Source organism: Thunnus albacares, chromosome 17 (genome assembly GCF_914725855.1).
Source record: "Thunnus albacares chromosome 17, fThuAlb1.1, whole genome shotgun sequence".
Taxonomy (NCBI): domain Eukaryota; kingdom Metazoa; phylum Chordata; class Actinopteri; order Scombriformes; family Scombridae; genus Thunnus; species Thunnus albacares.
Window position 1 is genome coordinate 21,846,765 of NC_058122.1, and position 19,302 is coordinate 21,866,066.

Below are 19,302 nucleotides of genomic sequence, written 5' to 3' on the forward strand. Positions count from 1 at the left end.
GACATCTGGCTGGCTGGTTTTTACAGTAGAGGACATGTGTGAGGGGGTGGATGAGACATAAACGTGCACTGTATGATGTGCATGTGTGTATGTAGGGGGTCTCCAACCTGCAATGTGAAAAGTGCTGTTTATTCATTTGCTAAGCCGCCCCCTGCCCTGGGTCATTGTGTCGCCTATACTGCCCTATGGAGGACTGAGCATGCCCAGAAGCTAATTCCTCTAACACTCTCATGTATTTATATTAGTGGTGGAGGCAGTGGGCAGGTTTCGGGTCAGTGTTTTGTCTATGTTTTGCTTATGTTTCAATTGCTGTTTCTATTCTCAAACCAGCGTCTGTACCTCAGAGCTCTGTTAAAGCCTTCATGTTGTCTGATAAAAAAAAAAAAAAGTGGTAACTCACAGGAAATATATATTTGAATTAAACACATTATACTTCCTTATTTAGAAAAAAAGTAAAGGTAGTAATATTAGTAACAGTTATTGTCAAAGAAAACTGCAGCAGATTAATAATAAATGCTCATACAGAGGAAATAACATTCATGTAGTTGCAATGATATACAGTCGGCCATTGTTAAGTAGAATGCAAATTGCAGTAGAACGTGGAATCTACCACAACCAGAATGCAGAAATTATGATAACCACGGAAATAACATCAAATCAGTGTCGCTTCAGCCCCGGGAGGAGATGATTAGCCTCTATAACACACAGTCTGACAGCGCAGCTGTGGCATTAATCACAAAGTCCATTCAACAGGGAGCCCCAGGTTCTCTCAGCCCTGATAAGGCACACGTTGTCCTGGACGTGTGCAAGGGGGAAGATGAATGCACCTGTCTCCAAAACTAAATATCCTCCGGTTCCCCTGGTGCCCCTTCTTACATCCCCCCCACCTCCCACCCTCTCCTCATCTCCTGATGTGTCTCCTTCTCCATCTCTCTCTCTCTCTCTCTGTCTCTGTCTACTTGAAACCCCATCACGGACTCAGCTGCCCGGCGCAGGATAAGTTCTGTCTGCACTAGGATGGTGGGGGAGGACGGTGGGTTTGGACAAAAGACGCATTTATAGCAGTTGGTTCAGGTTGGCTGCGGACAGACAATGGGCACATTCTTCAGCTCCTAAAACAAATAGCTGTGTGCAGCCTGCCCTGCTAAGGTGGACAGAGGGCGGCAGGAGTGGGAGAGCTCGGTTTCCATGGTCAGGCTTCGGCTTGTGAAGGGAAAAGTCAGTTGCTCCCAGAGGTAGCTTTGAGTCATGTAGAAGAGACCAAAATAAAACAACAAAGGCGAAGATAGCCCCAAGGGAGAGATGTACCTTCAGAATGGAGGTTTCAGTGTCAGATGTGTTTATATTCCCTCTCACACCTGGCCTTGAGGAATCTGTAGTAAACAGACTCCACTCTTGCAGAGGAAACAGCTGCCTGGACATGGCGCAGTTTTTTGTGTGGTATGGAAGGAGCCGATGTTGTTCAGGCGTATGTATCAGAAAGAAAGCAAGGCAGTGTGTCATCCTCACTATCATCAATACACCAACACCCCTTGATCTCTTGGCAACTGGGACTTTCAGCACTGTCGCTGGTTCCAGTGAACGTGGTGATCTAACTTGGTATGAGAACAGCGATCTCCCCGGCTGTTCTGTGACCCCTCTCTCATGTAAGCAGGGTTATGAACTGAGCCAGGCCTTGTGCCAGCCTTTGGAGAGATCCTAGGTGATTGTTATATGTGATACCATACTGAATCAGCTGTTATCATGGAATGCAGACCTTCTAATGAAGCCTTGGCTTTCACTCTGCTGTTCTGGGATTCTCTGCAGTCTTTTCACAGACAGTTAAAACTGTAGCCTATTAGTCCGTCCAAAAAACTTTTCAGAAACACTTCACTGTGGGCTGCAATGACTCCCCATTTCTGACATGACAATAAAGTCTACCTGCATTAAAATACAAGCTGTAGTTAGGCTTGTAACAAGATGATAGTGTTGTAATATGTTTGTGTGGAGAGTGACGTGGAGGCTTACAGCTGAAATACACCAGGCACGGATGCGACGCGTCACGTAGGCGGGGCTGAGCGGGGTTTTCTACCCACTACATCAACTCCATATCCGTCACTGCATGCATATTGAGTTTCGCCAAGTTGTTTACGCAGGGTTTGGAAGCGTAGGCTATATTAACTCGTACTGAGTTAATTAACTAGATCATTTTAACTACAGGATCGTGGAGCGCATTGATTTTATTGATTTATTTAAATGTCCAATGTAAAAAAAAAAAAAAAAAAACAACACAAGGGTGCACGTGGCTTCCGTGGTCAGTGTAGCAGCTTCAGTTCATTATAATGGACACACTCCGTTGCAGCCATGACGGACGTGTCACGCCACATACTTGCCTAAATTGTTTGCAACGATAGCTTCTGAATATAATTGGCACCCAGCAGATCTCTGAATGCTTCTTTATTCCTGGGTTCTGGGTGGATGTAAATCAAATCTCTACAAATAACCTTTGTCAGCAAGAAGCATTGTAAGGAGCCATATTTACTCTATTATCATAAGTATTGCTATCATGGGTGTTGAGTTTCATGCTCCACTTCTCCACGCAGGGCCCGTCCTGTTAAAAATCATTTTTTGTAGTGTTTAGTAGGTGGAGGATGCTCCATCCAGTGGCCCATTAAGAGCAGAGGCTAGCTTGATGATTACTTAAACCTGCAATTCATTTCTAGTGAATGTGACATACATTATGCTAAAAAAAGATTCAAACAATGAAAGTTACCAACACATGAGATTGGCCACAAAAATCCTCAAAAAATTCACACAAAATGTTTTTTCTTTAATGCTTTATCGCATAGTGTATTCCATACAGTATACTGGACTATAGAGAGGGCACTGTCAGGGTAAAATATGAGTAAAACTAAATCATGTTTAAGAATGCCACACATAAAAATTGGGACAATCATGCTATATGCACAGTACTCTGAGCTCCACCGGGAGCCCTCTCTCTCCTCGCTCCTCTGCGGTGCATTTAAGGGGATGGAAGATCCTCGATGATGGCGGAGAGGGAATGATTTCTGTGTCATAGCCGGAGGACAGAGGAGAGAGGATGCAAGGCAGCATTAGCTTAATGAAAAGCACCCCAGGTATCTCAAGAGACTTTCTAGTTAAATAAAGGTTGAAAAAAAAAAAAGAAAAATAATTGAACAAATTCAAAAAATAAATATCATAACTACCTAAGATTATTACTCCTAGAAAATATTACTTCAAAAGTGAGTGAGAAGTGGGCACAATATGAAAAACTGTTCCATGCATTTATCTTATGCAATGACGAGTCCAAAAAAGTTCACGACATGTGCACACTCACACAGGTGTTTTCAGTTAACCTGCTGATTAGTCCTGTTTGGAGTAAAGCAAACCAATCTCAACGTATCATTAGGAATATTTTCCTGCTTTAACAGGCGAAACCAGAGACTGAGGCAGATGTCATTCAAGCACATTTTGGTCACACCTCCGCTGTCCTGAGAAGTCAGCTAATCAGGCAAATAAGTGAAAACACCTGTGTGGTTGGAGCATGGCTTTAGTAGATTGACATTGTCATTAAAAACAAAACAAAAGTCAGTATTTCAAGCACTGTTTTATGGGTGGATATCCATAGAGTCAAGCATTTTTTCTCTTCCATAGTCATTTAAACGTCATTGCTGTTGTAGCAGTCACTCTTTCAGTTATTCAGTTATAAAGTGACCCAAAACCATGACTCTGTAAAGACTGATGAAAGTCTGATTCTCCTTTGATTTTAATCTCACTTTTTGTTCACCTGAGCACTGTAGTACCATAAACCACAATAAAGCACCAAAGGAAAAAACATTTTGCTCTTTTGCTCTGTGACTGTATTTTGAGGCTGTCTGCCCTCTATTTAGTGCAGGTTATCTTTTCAGTTATAGCCACACAATGGAAGCGTTTTGCGGCAGATCAAACCACCTTGATTCATCCACTCTCACTCCCAGTTTTCTGAAGGCCTTAAGACAGACACATTTTATCCTTCAGCAGCTGTCTTCTGTTTAAAAATGTACAATATACCTATATATTTGGAAGGAAAAACAAACCTCAGGTGCTCGTGCATGGAGCAGAAACAAAAACACCTGCATTTTTTTATTCTAGCACACCATTACCTCTTTCTCACAAGCCTATTTATTTACTTGTAGTCAAATTACTTTTGAGTATTGTAATAGAGGTGAACCGGTAGCACAAGTACAATAATTAGCTGACATGCTGCATAGTTTGTTAAAACCAAAACCAAAATACAGCCACTGGTCATGTTGCTCCATGCATGTAGACGAAAGAGCTACAAAGCTCAGAGTCTAGTTTTCTATTCGTTTCAGATTTATGCCAAAACCTGCTCAGTAATCACAGATGTCTCTATTTCTTTGTTCTTATTTTTTACTATAATGTTTTATGTTGATATACCATGATTGACATGTGAGGAGCAGAACAGATATGGGTTATTTTTTGACTTTGTCATATTATATGTGATGTTCAGCGCACTCCGGGAGTTATTTGATGATTTCTGAATTTGCCTGTGTGCTGTACTCCCATATTCCCTCAGTCACATTCAACAACTCTCATAGAAAGCATATGAACATGTTGCCTTCCACTAGTTATGATGCGTTTAAATGTCACATTGAATGGCTTCATGCATTAATGAATCTAGAAATTCAAACAGATCACTGGAGGGTCAAAGGTGACTGTGACTGACACGCTGGCCAGTTCACACATCATACAGAGTATCTTAAAGGTCCAATAAATTACATTCAGCCTCACTAGATGTCAACAAACAACTATTTGCTATGTCATGCATGTTAGTTAGTGTATGTGAGCGTGCATGTTAGTTAGTGTATGTGAGTCCCTCCGTGTCCTCCACGTCCATTTCAAAGATGGCGGCCACGTCACAAACTTTCTCAAATTACAGCTAAACAGTAGACTAAAATAAGTTTCTTAAAATATTTGAGGCAAGAAATAGGCAACGCCGATTTGCATCTTGATCCATATTTGATCAGCACTGCCTAGTTTGACACTTTGATCTGAGTTTCATGAGCTGTCGGCTCTCTTTTTCCTTTTTTCTCCAACTTTATTGAGTAAACGATACACACATTTGTTCTGGTCTAAGGTGTTGGTGCTATAGTGCAATATCTAGTGGCGGAATATTTTGTATTGCAGCTTTAAGAAATTGGGTTTGTTTACAACAAAACTTTTTAATTCTGTTTTCATGATTTACTTTTCAATGTCCAACTTCCACCCCTCACAAGGAATCAGTTATCTCTCTCTTCAATGGATTTCTCAGCAATGGCGCCAAATATTGAAAATGCCCTCATTGATTACTTCCCAGAGACTGACACCAAAACATATTTGCCACCGACAGCTGAAAGGATATCCCCTGTTACATTCTTCTGTTGCTGCTGGAAATATCTGGATGTGATGTTATTTTATCTACTGATGAATCGGAGGGTACTTTGTAACAAGAATGGCCACACTGAAGATCGAATCACTGCTAGCTGGGGGAGCAACTTCACCTCTCCTCTGAGGCGAGGTTGTTCTGCTGCAGAGAAATTTCTCATTTGGGAAAATAAAATTGTATAGAACTAATGTTGTTTGTACTGGTATTTTCTTTCTGTCTCTTAGATGGACCCTGTCCAGAAGGCAGTGATCAACCACACGTTTGGTGTCCCGCAGCCCCTCAAGAAGAAACAGATTATATCCTGCAACATTTGCCACCTGCGCTTTAACTCAACGGTAAGAAATGTTTTAGTGGCTTTAAGCTGTGGTTTTTATGAGAAAGATAGAGAAGTTGAGGGACAATAAGAGAGAGAAAGACATGGCACTCTGGACTGTAATTTACAACATGAAAGCAATCTATAGCAAAGAGTGGGTCAAGCCTCATAGAACATCATCTCTTTTGTGCTTCTGTGTCTTCTTGAATGTTGGTTTTTGAACATATGGTCACTCCAAAATTACCTCAGCTCTTATCATCCACACTTACTCTTTGTGTTTGTGTATACTGTGCGCAGATTTGTGTGTGTGTGTGTGTATAAGCAAAGGTAGGTATCTTTGTGTGCATATGCAAAACCCAAACTGTAAGTGTATCCCTTTCTACAAATATAGGTACCTTTTTAAATCAAAAGTTAGTTGGGTTTTTTTTCTAGTTTTCTGTGTATGAAATTTTGTTGGATTTTCTTTTCAGTGAAATCTGTATGTGTGTGTGTGTGTGTGTGTGTGTGTGTGTGTGTGTGTCTGTCTGTTGTTTTGGTATGAGGGATTAGACAGCAGGGAGTGCTGCCATTTATCAGCAAAGAGCAGAAACAATCAGCAGCCCCAACAGGAAGCAGCGTTCTCGACTCCTCGTCCCATTTTTCCCATCCTTGCCACCTCTAGTGCACTCGCACAAATACACACACAAACACACACACACACACACACACACACACACACACACACACACACACACACATATTCTGTACACATACAAACATGCACACTATCTCTCTCTCCCTCTCTCTCTCACACACACTCACACTCACACACACACACAGAGGCAAATATCTCATGACATTTAATGCATACTCACATAAACAAATAGATTAATAGTCCAGAAAGCCTTAAGATATCTCAGGTCTGGGCGCAGTAAAACAAACACACACACACACACACATACACATACACTTTTTTTTTTGGACTCCATCTTCAAAGAAGGGCTGAGGCACAGGAGACAGGGAGCTGAGGGGGGGGAGAGGAGACACAGACGTGCTCTTCACACACTAGAGCAAATCCCATTCCCTGCCTTCGCACATTGACTTAAAGAGGAGTGTCAGGTCTGACTGTAGCTTTATCTGTCTCTCTGAGACTATGAATACTTTCCTAACACTTCCATGCACCCTCCTCAGAGTTTGCTCAGATATTATACCAAGTTATCCTTATGCATAATGCTCAAAGGGGAGATAAGTAAGGTTCCTCTGCTGCTCAATATAGCACAAATTGACCTTAAAGAGCTATTTGAGACAAGCTGGAAATTTTTGTTTTTACTGACCTCCAGCGGATTAAATCTGACCTTGTTGAACAAGGCTCAACTTTTGCTGGAACGCAGCGTGACTTGCCAACCAAATATATACAATTTCTTGAAAGAATACTTTTTTTTTAACACGAACGCCATATCTCAAGTGTTTTCCTCGCAATCGTCCAAACGAAAAATTAAATGATTGCTGCTGTAATAACTTTCCACAGCTGTAAAATCCATAATATTGTAAACAGCTGTGCGGTGTTTTGGTGTCTGATTATCCTTCAAACTCATGGATCTGTGACTCTCAGTTTTGCTTGCTGGATTGTATTTCATATCTCACTTATATTTATTTGATGTAGGGCTGTTTTCGGTTTTAACACCAATTTAATATCGCACCATAACTTTTGAATGGCCCAAATGTTCTCTAGTTGTCTAAGTTGTTCAGCCTTTCTGCTATAAAACTAAAATGCCCTGTTCAACCAAAAAAAAAAATAAAAGGAAAGGCAACATATTTTTGCACGGTGAGGTGGACCATCAGATATAGCTGTCACATACTTTATTTATTGTTTATTTGATGACTAGCAACACTGTAGGATGCTCCCTTAAAAATATTCTTCTTTATTACATATTAGATGGTGTAATCATCAGGTACAGAGGCAAGGGGTTGTTTGAGTGTTTATGCAATCCCTAGACATTGAAAGATTGCCCATTTAATATTAATTACTGTATAGATGGAAGATGTCTAAAATTACTAAATAATATATTGGCCATTTTTGGTATTTGGGTCTGGAAACAATCGAGTTAATTGGAGTGGATGATTCTATTTTTTCAGCACGTCTTATACTCTTGCACCTGCTAAATTTTTTACCATATTACAAATTTTACATTGTTGAAACAGAATAGAACATAATTGGGCTTCATTTATTTATTGCACAGTGCAGTGAAAAAAATCCCAGACACATCTGTGACTGGCAATTTTGGTAAAAACCCTTTTTTTTTTTTTTTTGACATCCATCCATATTGTTCATGACTTCAGGCCCTGCTATTCATCAGCTTGCACAATCAACAGAGGCAGCTCAGTGATTGTTAAATTAAGCAAACCAACTGGAAAATCCGCTTAATTTTACATGTTTTTGTTGTTATTTTTGCTACAAGCTAGTAGTTATTGGGGAGAGATGATTCAACATCTCAACACCTCAATGTTTACTTTAATCACTGGACAATAAGGAATCCCTTAGAAGAGAAGTGTATCTCCCTGTAGTCCTGCTGCTTGGGGTGGTGATGTGAAAACCAAAGCTCATTTCACACCTTGTCCCTCTGCCTCCACTGAGACTCAATTGGATGGAGAGACTGGTGGTGGGGAAGGCGCTGGCTGAATTCGTCACATCACGCTAATCTCTGAAGCCTTTTCACAGCAGATCAGTCACATGATGCGCTGAGGTATTAGAGTTGTTTTTACAGATGCTTTGACAGCCACATTATTTATAGGCTTCCATTATATTGCACCATGAGGCTCGCTAATGTGAAGTGTACATGGTTAACTCTTGCTGGTGTTTACAGAGAGCTAACACATGAGACTGTATGTCTCATGGTGTACTGTGTGTGTGTATCTGTGCGCTAACACCCCACCAGCAGTAATCATTTTATTGCTTATGGGATGCAATGTATTGTTGATGCTCAGATAATCAGAGAAATCCATATTGCGCCTTCAATAAAAGAGTCTTTCAGTGTTTGCAACTCTCTTTGTCATTTCTGCATGGATGTATTCCTCACTTAGGAGTCCTTCAAAGCATCGTCCAGTCTCTTCACTCAGGTTGTTTGGTGCCTGAGGATTTGCATGATTTATTTCTCAAAGAAGCGTTAAGTGGTTGAGGGCTCGGAAGGAAGCATCGCCCGTCTTGAAGGAATAACTGCACCACATCTTACGCTACATGTCAAAACAAACGTAATTTAAGCTTCATCATTATTTCTTAATCCACACATTTGTAAAACATTGAGGGTACATACTATGGAAATAGTCCATGTTACTGAGTATTGTGGACATGCAGGTTTTTCACACTTTGGATATGATTTAAAACAAAACTCTTTATTTAATCATGGCTGTTCTCTTTTTATTGAATGTACGTGGGTTCTAGTTCTGCTTCTTCGCTCTATAACTGTCTTATCCAGGCCAGGAGCTGATGAGAGCTGATTCCCCGAGGTTGTTTTAGCTTTTAATGAGTGATCTCTGTATTGATTTCCCTGCTATTCCTATGTATCCAGGCTTGTTCTGACAACAGGGGCTTTGTTCTTGGATTTGAACGGGGCCGTGAGAACGTGAAGGTACATCGCGATCCACCCAGACGGATATGTGCGTGAACGTGTTTAATTGCTGCCTCGCAATCAGTCGGAATGTTTTTGCTTTTGATTGTGGGTTTGTGTGCTCGTGAATGCGCCGTGAGTGCTCAAATGTGTGTGATATTAGTATGTATTGCCACATGTGTCTAGGATTTGCAGAGGCTGACTCTCATAGTGCACAATAATTGGGTAGTTGTGGAGATGGGATCCTCTCTCTTGTTGCATATTACACATGCAATTATACCTCTGGCCTCCCAATGTGCCAGCGCTGTTATCAGGTGGAAACAGACTCTCCTCCTTGCAGCTTGTGTATGTCTGCGAGGGAGCAAATATTCAGGCGCACATTTTAACATTTATTGCACGTGGGCTCTACTTTTCAGCAGATAATGCATTGAGTGAAACACTCCTTTCTGCCTCTCTATGCTAACCTGGTTTCCTCTCATTTTCCTGCAGAACCAAGCAGAGGCCCACTATAAGGGCCACAAGCACGCCCGGAAGCTTAAAGCCATGGAGGCCCAGAAGAACAGGCAACGACGAGCCGGGGAAGCCTTATCCGCAGGAAGGGAGAGAGAACGAGATAGAGACCGGGAACGAGATCGGGACAGGAGCAAGACGGTTACGTCTGAGGCAGCACTCCCTGCGCTCATGGATACAAGCTTAGTGGAGGGAACAAGTACGTAAACTGACAGAGAAACTGGAAGAAGGCTATAGCACAAGCATGCTATTTGTAACCAATCCTTCTCCGCCCCTCTCCACCTTCTTGATGATCGCTCTATCACGCTTCAGTTCCTTACGTCCTCTAATTCCCCCTTTCACTCCACATCATCTTTATAAAATCCCCTCCACCAGTCCTCCTCTTCATCCTCACATCACTGACAGCTTCCAACCTCCTCCACCATATGTTGGCCTCCCTTATCGCCCTCTCTCTCTCTCTGTGCCATTGTGTTATACTCTGAGATTACATCTTCTGTACACCTTATCCCTCACCCTCTCTCCGTCCTATCCCCTCCGCATTTCTCTTCATTCAAACCTTAGCAATTTAAACCCACATATCCCTGGCAAACCTCTCTGACCTGGCCTTCTGTCCTTGTGCTTTGTGATGGATGGAGGGCTCTGAAGCTGCGGGATTGTGGGATGTCTAGGAGCAGGAGATGTTGTGTAAATAAAGGGGCCGGCTGAGATCGATTGGAGCCTCTCAGGGGTCGTTTTTACCCCCTTTGCCTCTTAATTTCCACTGCTTGACTCCCCTCTTGCTCCCTCTTGCTCTCTACTATCTATCTCGGTTGGAGAGGGTAGTTGTGGAACCAGAATTGGTGTATTTGTGCAGCATGAAAAGAATGACACATCATGCTAGCTGAATTTAGAGGAGCAAAATAGTGGTGAGAGAGTTTTTATTTGTGGGGCTGTCAAAGTTGAAAGAAATCAAAGGCACTCGTCTTCTCTTACAAAAAGTTTGAATGTTTTCACATTTGTGGTATAAACATAGACATTTTATATAGAAAGATGGAGTGCGTTGGTTTCTTTCAGCTGAATATGAATGTTGACTTTTCCACGAGACAAGGCTGCAACTTTAGCTTGAAGAGCATGAATTGCTCCGATGGCATTTTGACAGCAGACTGAACCCATTACCTTCTCATGTTGCACTTGTCTGGGTCCACACTTTTCATTTATCCATCCGAGGTGATGGGACTGGAGGAGCGGTAGAGCAGTTTCCCCCCCCCACCCCCCTCTCTTTTCTACTTTCTTACTTCATCCTCCCCTCCACTTCCTCTGCCCCAGAGAAGATCACTATCTGAGGAGAATTTCAAAATGCGCTTGGATGCTAGATTGAATATCAGAGAAGAGATATGAAGGTTTGGGGAAAGAGGGGAGACAGTTTGTGCTTTATCCCCGCTCATAGACATAATCGTGTGCACGTGGACATATACACACACACACGCGCGCACACTTTTCTGCCTTGAGCACTAAGAGTCTCCTTCAGAAAGGAGAAAGTGGACAAAAGACTGGGGGCCTGATAACGCTCTCATCAAATCTCATTTTAATATTCCGCCGTTGCAAAGGAGAGCTCTGAAAAGGGGGAAGCAGCAGCAGAGACGAAACGAGATGATGAATGGAAAATGAAAGATAAGATTAAATGAATGAAGGAGACAGACAGAGAGAGAGAGAGAGAAAGAGGGAGGAATAAGGGAGAAGGAGCATGGCGGAGGGGGTCAGTGGGGAGTAGATAAGTCATAGCTAGTTTTTATGCTGTGAATAATTTTACAGTTCCAAGGCAATTTCGTGAGGAGGAACACTCTTTAATAAGCCCAATTGTGTGATTGGCCTAATGTGAAATTGAAATGCAGCAGTGCGAGCCAGTGGTGGCACGCACCACAATGCCAACCTGTAATGAAATAGCGCTCCAAATTAACACTCTATGAAATGAGTTATGTCTGCCACGAAGCCGAAGGCTGGTGGGGAGCTGTCTGAGGGTAATGCCCACATTGTCTGCCATCAGGAACCAATAACGCATCTGTCGGCTGTTCCTCTAAACAGTCTGTCTGGCTCAGAATAAACAGACATCCTCTAGGCCTACAAGGTCATCCTCCACAGGTCCATTAGAATACCTTCTAATGCACATTTAGACACAGGAGGCCACTACCATACATATACCACCTTTTGACCGTGAAGTGCTGGAGGGAGTTCGAAGTGCACTTTTTCTAATGTACACAAGAACAAATGGCTCACAAAATGGCTGTCCAAGTGTATTTGGGTGTGGAGTGATCGAAGTAATGCAACAAAATGAGACATAACAACAAAATGAAGAAAACTAGCAAAACACACCATAGATTTAATAGCAATATGGCAGAGCCAGACACAAACAAAAGACTTTAAACGGGATGTATCTTGCGCATTTCCAGGAGTATATTTATATCCTGGGGCTCTACCAGTATATCTTTGTATGATTTACAGTTAAAAAAACTCCTTATTTATCTTATACTGGCTCTTTATGCAGCCCCACATTTCAGCCTTTGTCTGAGACAGATTGTTTTAGCTCCTGTCTCTTTAAGGCCCCCCTCCCGATGAGCCCACTCAGTTTTGATTGGTTAGCTCCCGGAAACTGCATCTCGGCCGACTTTCAGCGGCTCCGGAGGCTACGTAAACAATCAGTATTAGTATGATTTTTCCTCGTCTGTGCATGTTTGAGCCCAAATCTGATCTGAAATATGTGACTGGACAATTCAAACAACATGTGGAACAACCTTAACAACAAAAACTACCAATGCGCGGCCGTTTGTGGGTATTCGCGAACAATCCAATGTCGTCACGAGGAGGAAGTAGAGGTAACATTGCAAATGAAGCATTCAGAGCAGGCTGAAGTCCTGGCCATGGCCTGACCATGTTTGACATAGACATCAGACACCATAACAGTATAGAAATAACAAAAAATCACAAAAAGCATATGTCCCCTTTAAAGTACCAACACAACCTCTATACCAATGGGGATTTCAGTTTAACTACTTTTCTCAATTCCATCAATTGTCCTGTGTTGCCTGGCACAAACTTTTTTGCCTATAAATTCTATCACATTACAGTAAAACTCTCTTGCTTTCTACAGGTATTCTGTCTCTTGGGTTACCGCAACAATTTGTACCATAAAGTCAGGGACGATCAGAGACAACATTTTCAATCTTAGAAAGGGATTAATCAATGCTTGTAAACCATGTCCCGCACCAACAAGGGGAGGGAGTGGGTAGACGGCGAGTGAGCAAGTGAGAGAGACAGAGGGCCCGCATCAGTCGTGACAAGCATCAATCACCCTCAGCTTTGATTGACTGCTGTTGAAACGTCTTCGCAGGGACTCTCTCTGTCACCACAGTAATGATGATTTAAAGCAAGGATTTTCTTACTCCAGGGAAGTTGTTTATGTTCTGAGGCTGCCTTGGATCACTGCTCGGTGTGTGTGTGCATGTGCATGTGAGTGTGATTCATATTAATTTGCTGTTTGGCTGTGGTTAAAGTTCTCAGCAGATCAATCTGATGAATAGCAATCTCTTCAGATGTGTTTACTCTCTAAAAGCCTGTCACATTAAATTGGACTGTTAAAAGGAAAACTTTGCTGATTTGCAACCAACATTGTATCATTACAATGTTGGTAGTATATCCAAATGAACAATATTTAACTTCCTTCCGTGTTGCCTGCACCCAGGGGTCCCTGCTCATTTGCTGGCAAAAATTTAACTTTATACTTTGGAGATCTGGCTCAGACTACAAACGACGTTTCTGCATTTTCTGTAGTGGTGCCTTCAAGGACAGTAAAATGTGGGTTTCCCCAAACACTCCTGTCTACAATGTTACGCTAGCGATAGGGAAAAGCAGACACTAAAATATCATACTACTAAATACTTGAAGACAACTAGTTTCATGATACAAAGCTGAATATTGTGCTGCGTAATCAGACACAACAGGGTATGAAGGGAAAGCGACCACCAGAGCTAAGCTAACAGCTGTTGAGTTTCTCCAGGATTCCTAACACTAACACTAACAAACAACTAGCTCTATGATATAATGTCGGAGCAGAGACGCACCGTGGAATCAGACACAACAGAGTGTGGAGAACAAAAGGTCCACTGGAGCTATGTTACAGTGGCAAATGAGAGAGAGGCGCTTCAGCCGGGGTAGCTTTGCAGTATCGACAGTTCGACAGTTGTCCGTCTGGTGAGGATGGTCAAAAAGAAGGGAGAGAAAACAGAAAACTCCACGTTTCAACAAACTTTGCGGTGCTTTGGTAAACCTGACTTTGTTTTCTGACAGAATATTATATCGGACTTTAACTCTGAGTACAGAACAGCACAACAGCGACTGTGTGTTATCTGTAATTTATGCAGCTGCATTCAGCTTTGAGCACAATTCCTCATCATCCAAAACGATAAAAGAAACAGTGTTTGGTTGCAGTTTTTCACCCTTTCATCTGTGATTATTTTCCAAACCAAACTGAAATGTAGACAGCAGACTAGACAGCACCGGTACATATATCCAGACTTGATGAGGTGAAACGTTTTGTGAATGAAAATAAGCCTCAGTTAAGAGATCTAACGCTGCTCACTAACTTTATCAATGAAACTTTGTCTCTGTACTCACTGCCTGCGTCCTGTAAACACACCGTGAGTAGCTGATAGAACGAGACCGCGTGCAAAGCATTCTGGTTGTTTTAGGATTCCCCCTTAAGAGTGTTATGGAGAATCTCAAGCTTTTTTCTCAGTTTTCTCTAGTCATAGGCACAGATTTCAAAAATAATTCCACATTTCTACTACATAAGTGACCTAATTTTAAGAAATCATCATTTTCACAGCAGTGAATTTTCCCTTTAAAATGTGGATTAAATTCTTTTCAAGTTAAATAAAACTGGTGATTGCCTGCACAACATTGATCCAAACATCCATAATTCACTGCCGTATAGTTCTACTCCAGAGAGTCTCTGCTGGCACTGCCAATATGCTGGCCTTTGGTCTGACAGTTTGCCAATCTCGGTGGAAATGTCTGCCATCTTATCGTCGTCTGGGGGACGACTGAAGATGGAAGTTGGACGACTGAATGATAGAAAGGAGGCATTTTTTTAACAGGGCAGATGCTGAGAGAGCCCTGGTACTTATCAAAGGTTTTATTTATTTCACAAGATTTTTTTCCCCAGTGTGCTTCAAATCACCAGCTCTTCCTATTACTTTGGATTCTGGCTGCAATTGAGGATTATTTCCATGATCTCATCATCAAAGTCCTGGACCCCCACTGACTTTATCCCACCCATGGACGCTACAAATTATATTAACGTAAAATCTCATAATCCTATATTTTGCACATCTGTGATTTTTGGTCTAACACGGCACATTACACTAACACAGTTGTTATTATTATTATTATCGTTATTACCTGTAGCAACTCTTCTCACTTAGAATATATTTTACATATTTGTTATTGTAAATTTCTTTCTTTCTTTTTTAGATTATTTAGGATCACTGAGTTTTGTGTATATTTTGGCTGTAATGCACCACAACACAGAGGCAAATTTCATGTATGTGAACACCTACTTGATATTTTTCTGATTCTGATGATCAATTCATGCAGTATGTCAGTTATTTTATGATTAATCATTTGCTCATTTAGTCTATAAAATGTCAGAAAATACTAGAAAAATGCAAAAAAAGAAAAAAGAAAAATTGCAAGTAACTTCTTCAGTAAATCACATTTACTGAGGAACCCAGACATTTGAGAGGTGGGAACCAGACAATGTTTGGCGTTTTTGCTGGCTGAATTAATGAAATTTTTGGTTGATCAGCTTTCATTTTTGGCCTTGCTTTCAATAGGATTCACTGGTGATTTGGCCATTCAAGTTTGAAGTGTGCTTTTTTTTTTAAAAATTAGGCTAAATGAAACTCAGCAGGCTTATCTGAAATTACTCCCTGCTGAATGTGGTCCTTCATGATCCGAGCCTTTGGATTTGCAGAGGGCTTTGAATCCCACCAGCCTCCACGTCTTCCTGTGTAAGGTGCCTGCTAAATCCATTGATCAGTATCGCTCGCCTCTAGACACTTCTCAGGTGGCCCTGTCTTTCACATAAGCTCAGGATCATACCCACCCCCGCCCCCTACAGAGGAGCGCCAATCCCCCAGGGGTCACTCTCATTACAGCGAGGGGACTGTCTAATCTTGCTCCTATATAGGTTCTTTTTCTTTAGCGGGAATGAGAGAGGAAGACCCTTATCTCCAATGATGAATTTACTCTTGGACGTAAAAGGGAAAATCAATGGAGCACAGTTGCATTGTGGAGGGTTGTGAGTGTGTGTGCGGGTGGGGGAAATGGAGATATTCAGCAAGCGTAGCACACAGTGCTCAGGGGTGAAGTGTGCGACTCCCTTGGGAGGGCAATGGGGTGAAGGGGAGATGTGTAATGGAACTCCAGTGACTTATCAGCCAGGCCTGGCAGTCGATGGGTTTGTTTATATTGACTGAGACTCTGGGTCCACTTGATATTTGAATAGTGAGGGAGAGTAAAGGAGAGGGAAGAGAAAGAAGAGGAGAGAGAGAGGGGATGAAGAGAGAGAAAGAGAGGAGGGAGGGGGGGAGGGCGATTTGCCTAAACCACCACTAATCAAGTCTGTTCCACATGGTTTAAAACAAAGGCTGCTACTGTATCAGAAAAGCCACAAAGCCAGCACTTGAAAAGCACTCTTGATGTTGGCTGCAATATTGTATTAAAAGTGAAATGCTAGAGCGGCCTGGTAGCTGAATGGTTACTGCGCACATAATGTCCCTGGCTCGATTCCAGCCAGGGATCCTTCTTGCATGTCATACCCATCTCTCTTTCCTGTTGTTTCCTGTTTACCTCTTCACTACCCACTATCCAATAAAGGCAAAAATGAAATGTGGAAAAAGTGAAATGCTTTTGGAGATAAATTCTGCCGACTTTATATTTGCACTCAGATGTTAAGTCAATCTACAAAGTGTTTTGCTGATTTTTCTTATTTAGTCGGGCTCATTACTTTTTTTATCAGACAACATCCTGCTCTGTTGGGTTTTACTAACTGTAATGGAAAAAGCTTTACTTGTATCTACAATAAGCTACTGCTGAATGAACCATAGTTAACTAACATTCTCCTTTATTGCTACCTTTTAATGCAGGTATTCAGTCTGATCTAGAACCAGCCAACCTGGAGGCAAAGCTCGAGGAGAGTCCCAGGAGCTCAGTTATGCTGACGCCAGTATCAGAGATTTCTTCTGTGGAGCTGGTCACCCTCTCCCCTCCTCAGATTTCCCCTTCCTCACAGCTTTCTGAGATTGCCTCTGACACCAGTGCTCCTGAAGTCCCAGAAGCCGCTGAGGCTGCGGGCCTGACCACTGAGTCAAGCAGCCATGCAGATACGTCCAGCACAAATGGGGACGCACGTCCAGATGAGGACAAGGACCCCAAGAAGAGCAAAGCTCACCTCCATTGTCCTGTCTGTAAAGTCACAGTAAACTCAGTCTCCCAACTGGAAGCACATAACAGCGGTAAGAGCATAGCTTGACTCAGAAGCTTGCACTTTTATCTTCAAAACACTAATTTTATATTTGCAATCGATTTTTGGTTGGTTGTAGTCAGATAAAGGCCTGTAATATTTGATTTGTACCACAATAAACCTGGCTATTGTCATGCTCTCCCCACCAGGTACAAAGCACAAACTGATGCTGGAAGGTCACAGCGTCCTGCCGCGACGCAGGGGGAAGGTGGTGGCAGCTCGTGCGGGCTGCAAGAGCAAGAGGCTCGGCAGCAAAGGCAGCGTCGGGGTGCCCAGCAAGAACTTCCAGTGTGAAGTGTGTGAGATCTTTGTGAACTCTGAGACCCAGCTGAGCCAGGTGAGGGTCAAACGCAACATGGATATTCAAGTTATATTGCACATAAATATATAGTTGAGTGTTTAATGTATTATTTATATTGTAGGTGTTAGATATTCCATTGTGCCCTGTTAGAAGATGTAAGGTACAAATGAACACATATGGAGTAACTCTTCAACCTTTCACAAACCAAACTTAGGATCACACTGACTCACTTGTTGAACTTTTAACACCACAAACGACATCAAAAGTTTTTCACTGTAAAGTGGCAGAGCAGGAGTATGAAACAGCAAGAACTATGACTCAGAGACTTCACTATCCTTCTTGTGCTGTATGAAATGAAAGATGAGGAGAGAAGCGGGGGCTTGGAGAAGTCCTGCAGATTTGTCAAGGCATACTAAGTGAGAGTGCTGCTAACCTGACAGGGTTGTATTCAAAAGGGCATAGAGGTACTGTTGACTCTGCAGGGAAAAGCACTCTAGCCCAATCACGTCAGGTGGTGGAGAAAATGTTGCATATAATTACCTCACCTTCACAGACAGATGATGCGGCCACAGAATTAATCAGAAAACAGAACTGCCTGCACATAGTTAGCAATTAACTTACACATCAAGAGACTGATATTACACATTAAACTTCGACCAGACTGACCTCTGATGCACAGTTATAAAAGTGAGCACAAATGATGTCTATTTAAAGTGTTAAACATGAATTATGAGATTTTAAAGACATTACTTAATCCAAAAGACCATTTCAACATCACCTTGACGGTAGAAATGTGTGTGTGCTTAAATCAAAGCAGCAGTTTCATTTACAGCCACATGAATGAAGCTATTGAAAGCAGGTTGCGAGTGCAGAATACATTCAAGCAGCAGCTATTTTTCCGCATTAGACAGATATCATCTGAAGCTTTAACTAACTGCAAAGCTCTTCACTGAGCAGGGATGTATTTACCACTCATTATTGCAAGCTACTAATGCCTGCTGTATTTAATTTTCTGGTTACATTGGCATCAAACCATGTTGGGAAAGTAATTTCTCCCCCTTTGATGTTCATTAAATACTACATCTGAGTGAAGGGATTGTCTTGGAAACTTTGCCTATGCTGGAGTGGAATGTGGAAAAGATACAGGATATGCTGGCATGTGTGAGCACCCAGGCTGCTTTAGCCTTAAATGCATTCCAGTGGACTTATATAAACATCCCCTATCCCAGGGGGACATAAGCCTGTTAGTACTTCAGCCAGAGAAGGAAATAGTGTGGCAGTGGTAGAAAGTAATGTGATGTAATTTCAGTGCACTTCAGTCAAACTCAATGTGTATCCATTATTAATTCAGCAGATAACATTTGAAGTTGTTCCACTGTGGTACAACAGATGCTTGTTAGCTCGCTAATGGTATTTCTGCTGGTCTCGACAGCACATGAATAGCAGAAGGCACAAGGATAGGCTGGCCGGAAAACCACCCAAACCCAAATTTACCCCCCACAGCAAGAGCCAGCCAAGCTCCAGCTTAGCGGTAAGTCTCAGCATAAAGACACAGACAAACAAAACACTGTCACGCAAATATGCGTGCATACACACACACTCAAGGAAGAC

At 42.1% G+C, this 19,302-nt stretch overlaps 1 protein-coding gene across 3 annotated transcripts in view; it reads left to right on the plus strand.

Moving 5' to 3' along the window:
- The window catches only part of znf385c (zinc finger protein 385C), a 124,476-nt gene that overhangs the window by 99,988 nt on the left and 5,186 nt on the right, over positions 1–19,302 (plus strand). For all 3 annotated transcript variants that reach the window (XM_044332329.1, XM_044332330.1, XM_044332331.1), the window contains 5 exons: positions 5,650–5,760; positions 9,812–10,031; positions 17,014–17,382; positions 17,540–17,727; positions 19,124–19,222. In XM_044332329.1, coding sequence (XP_044188264.1) covers positions 5,650–5,760; positions 9,812–10,031; positions 17,014–17,382; positions 17,540–17,727; positions 19,124–19,222 — 987 coding nt within the window. The remainder of the gene's footprint in view (positions 1–5,649; positions 5,761–9,811; positions 10,032–17,013; positions 17,383–17,539; positions 17,728–19,123; positions 19,223–19,302) is intronic.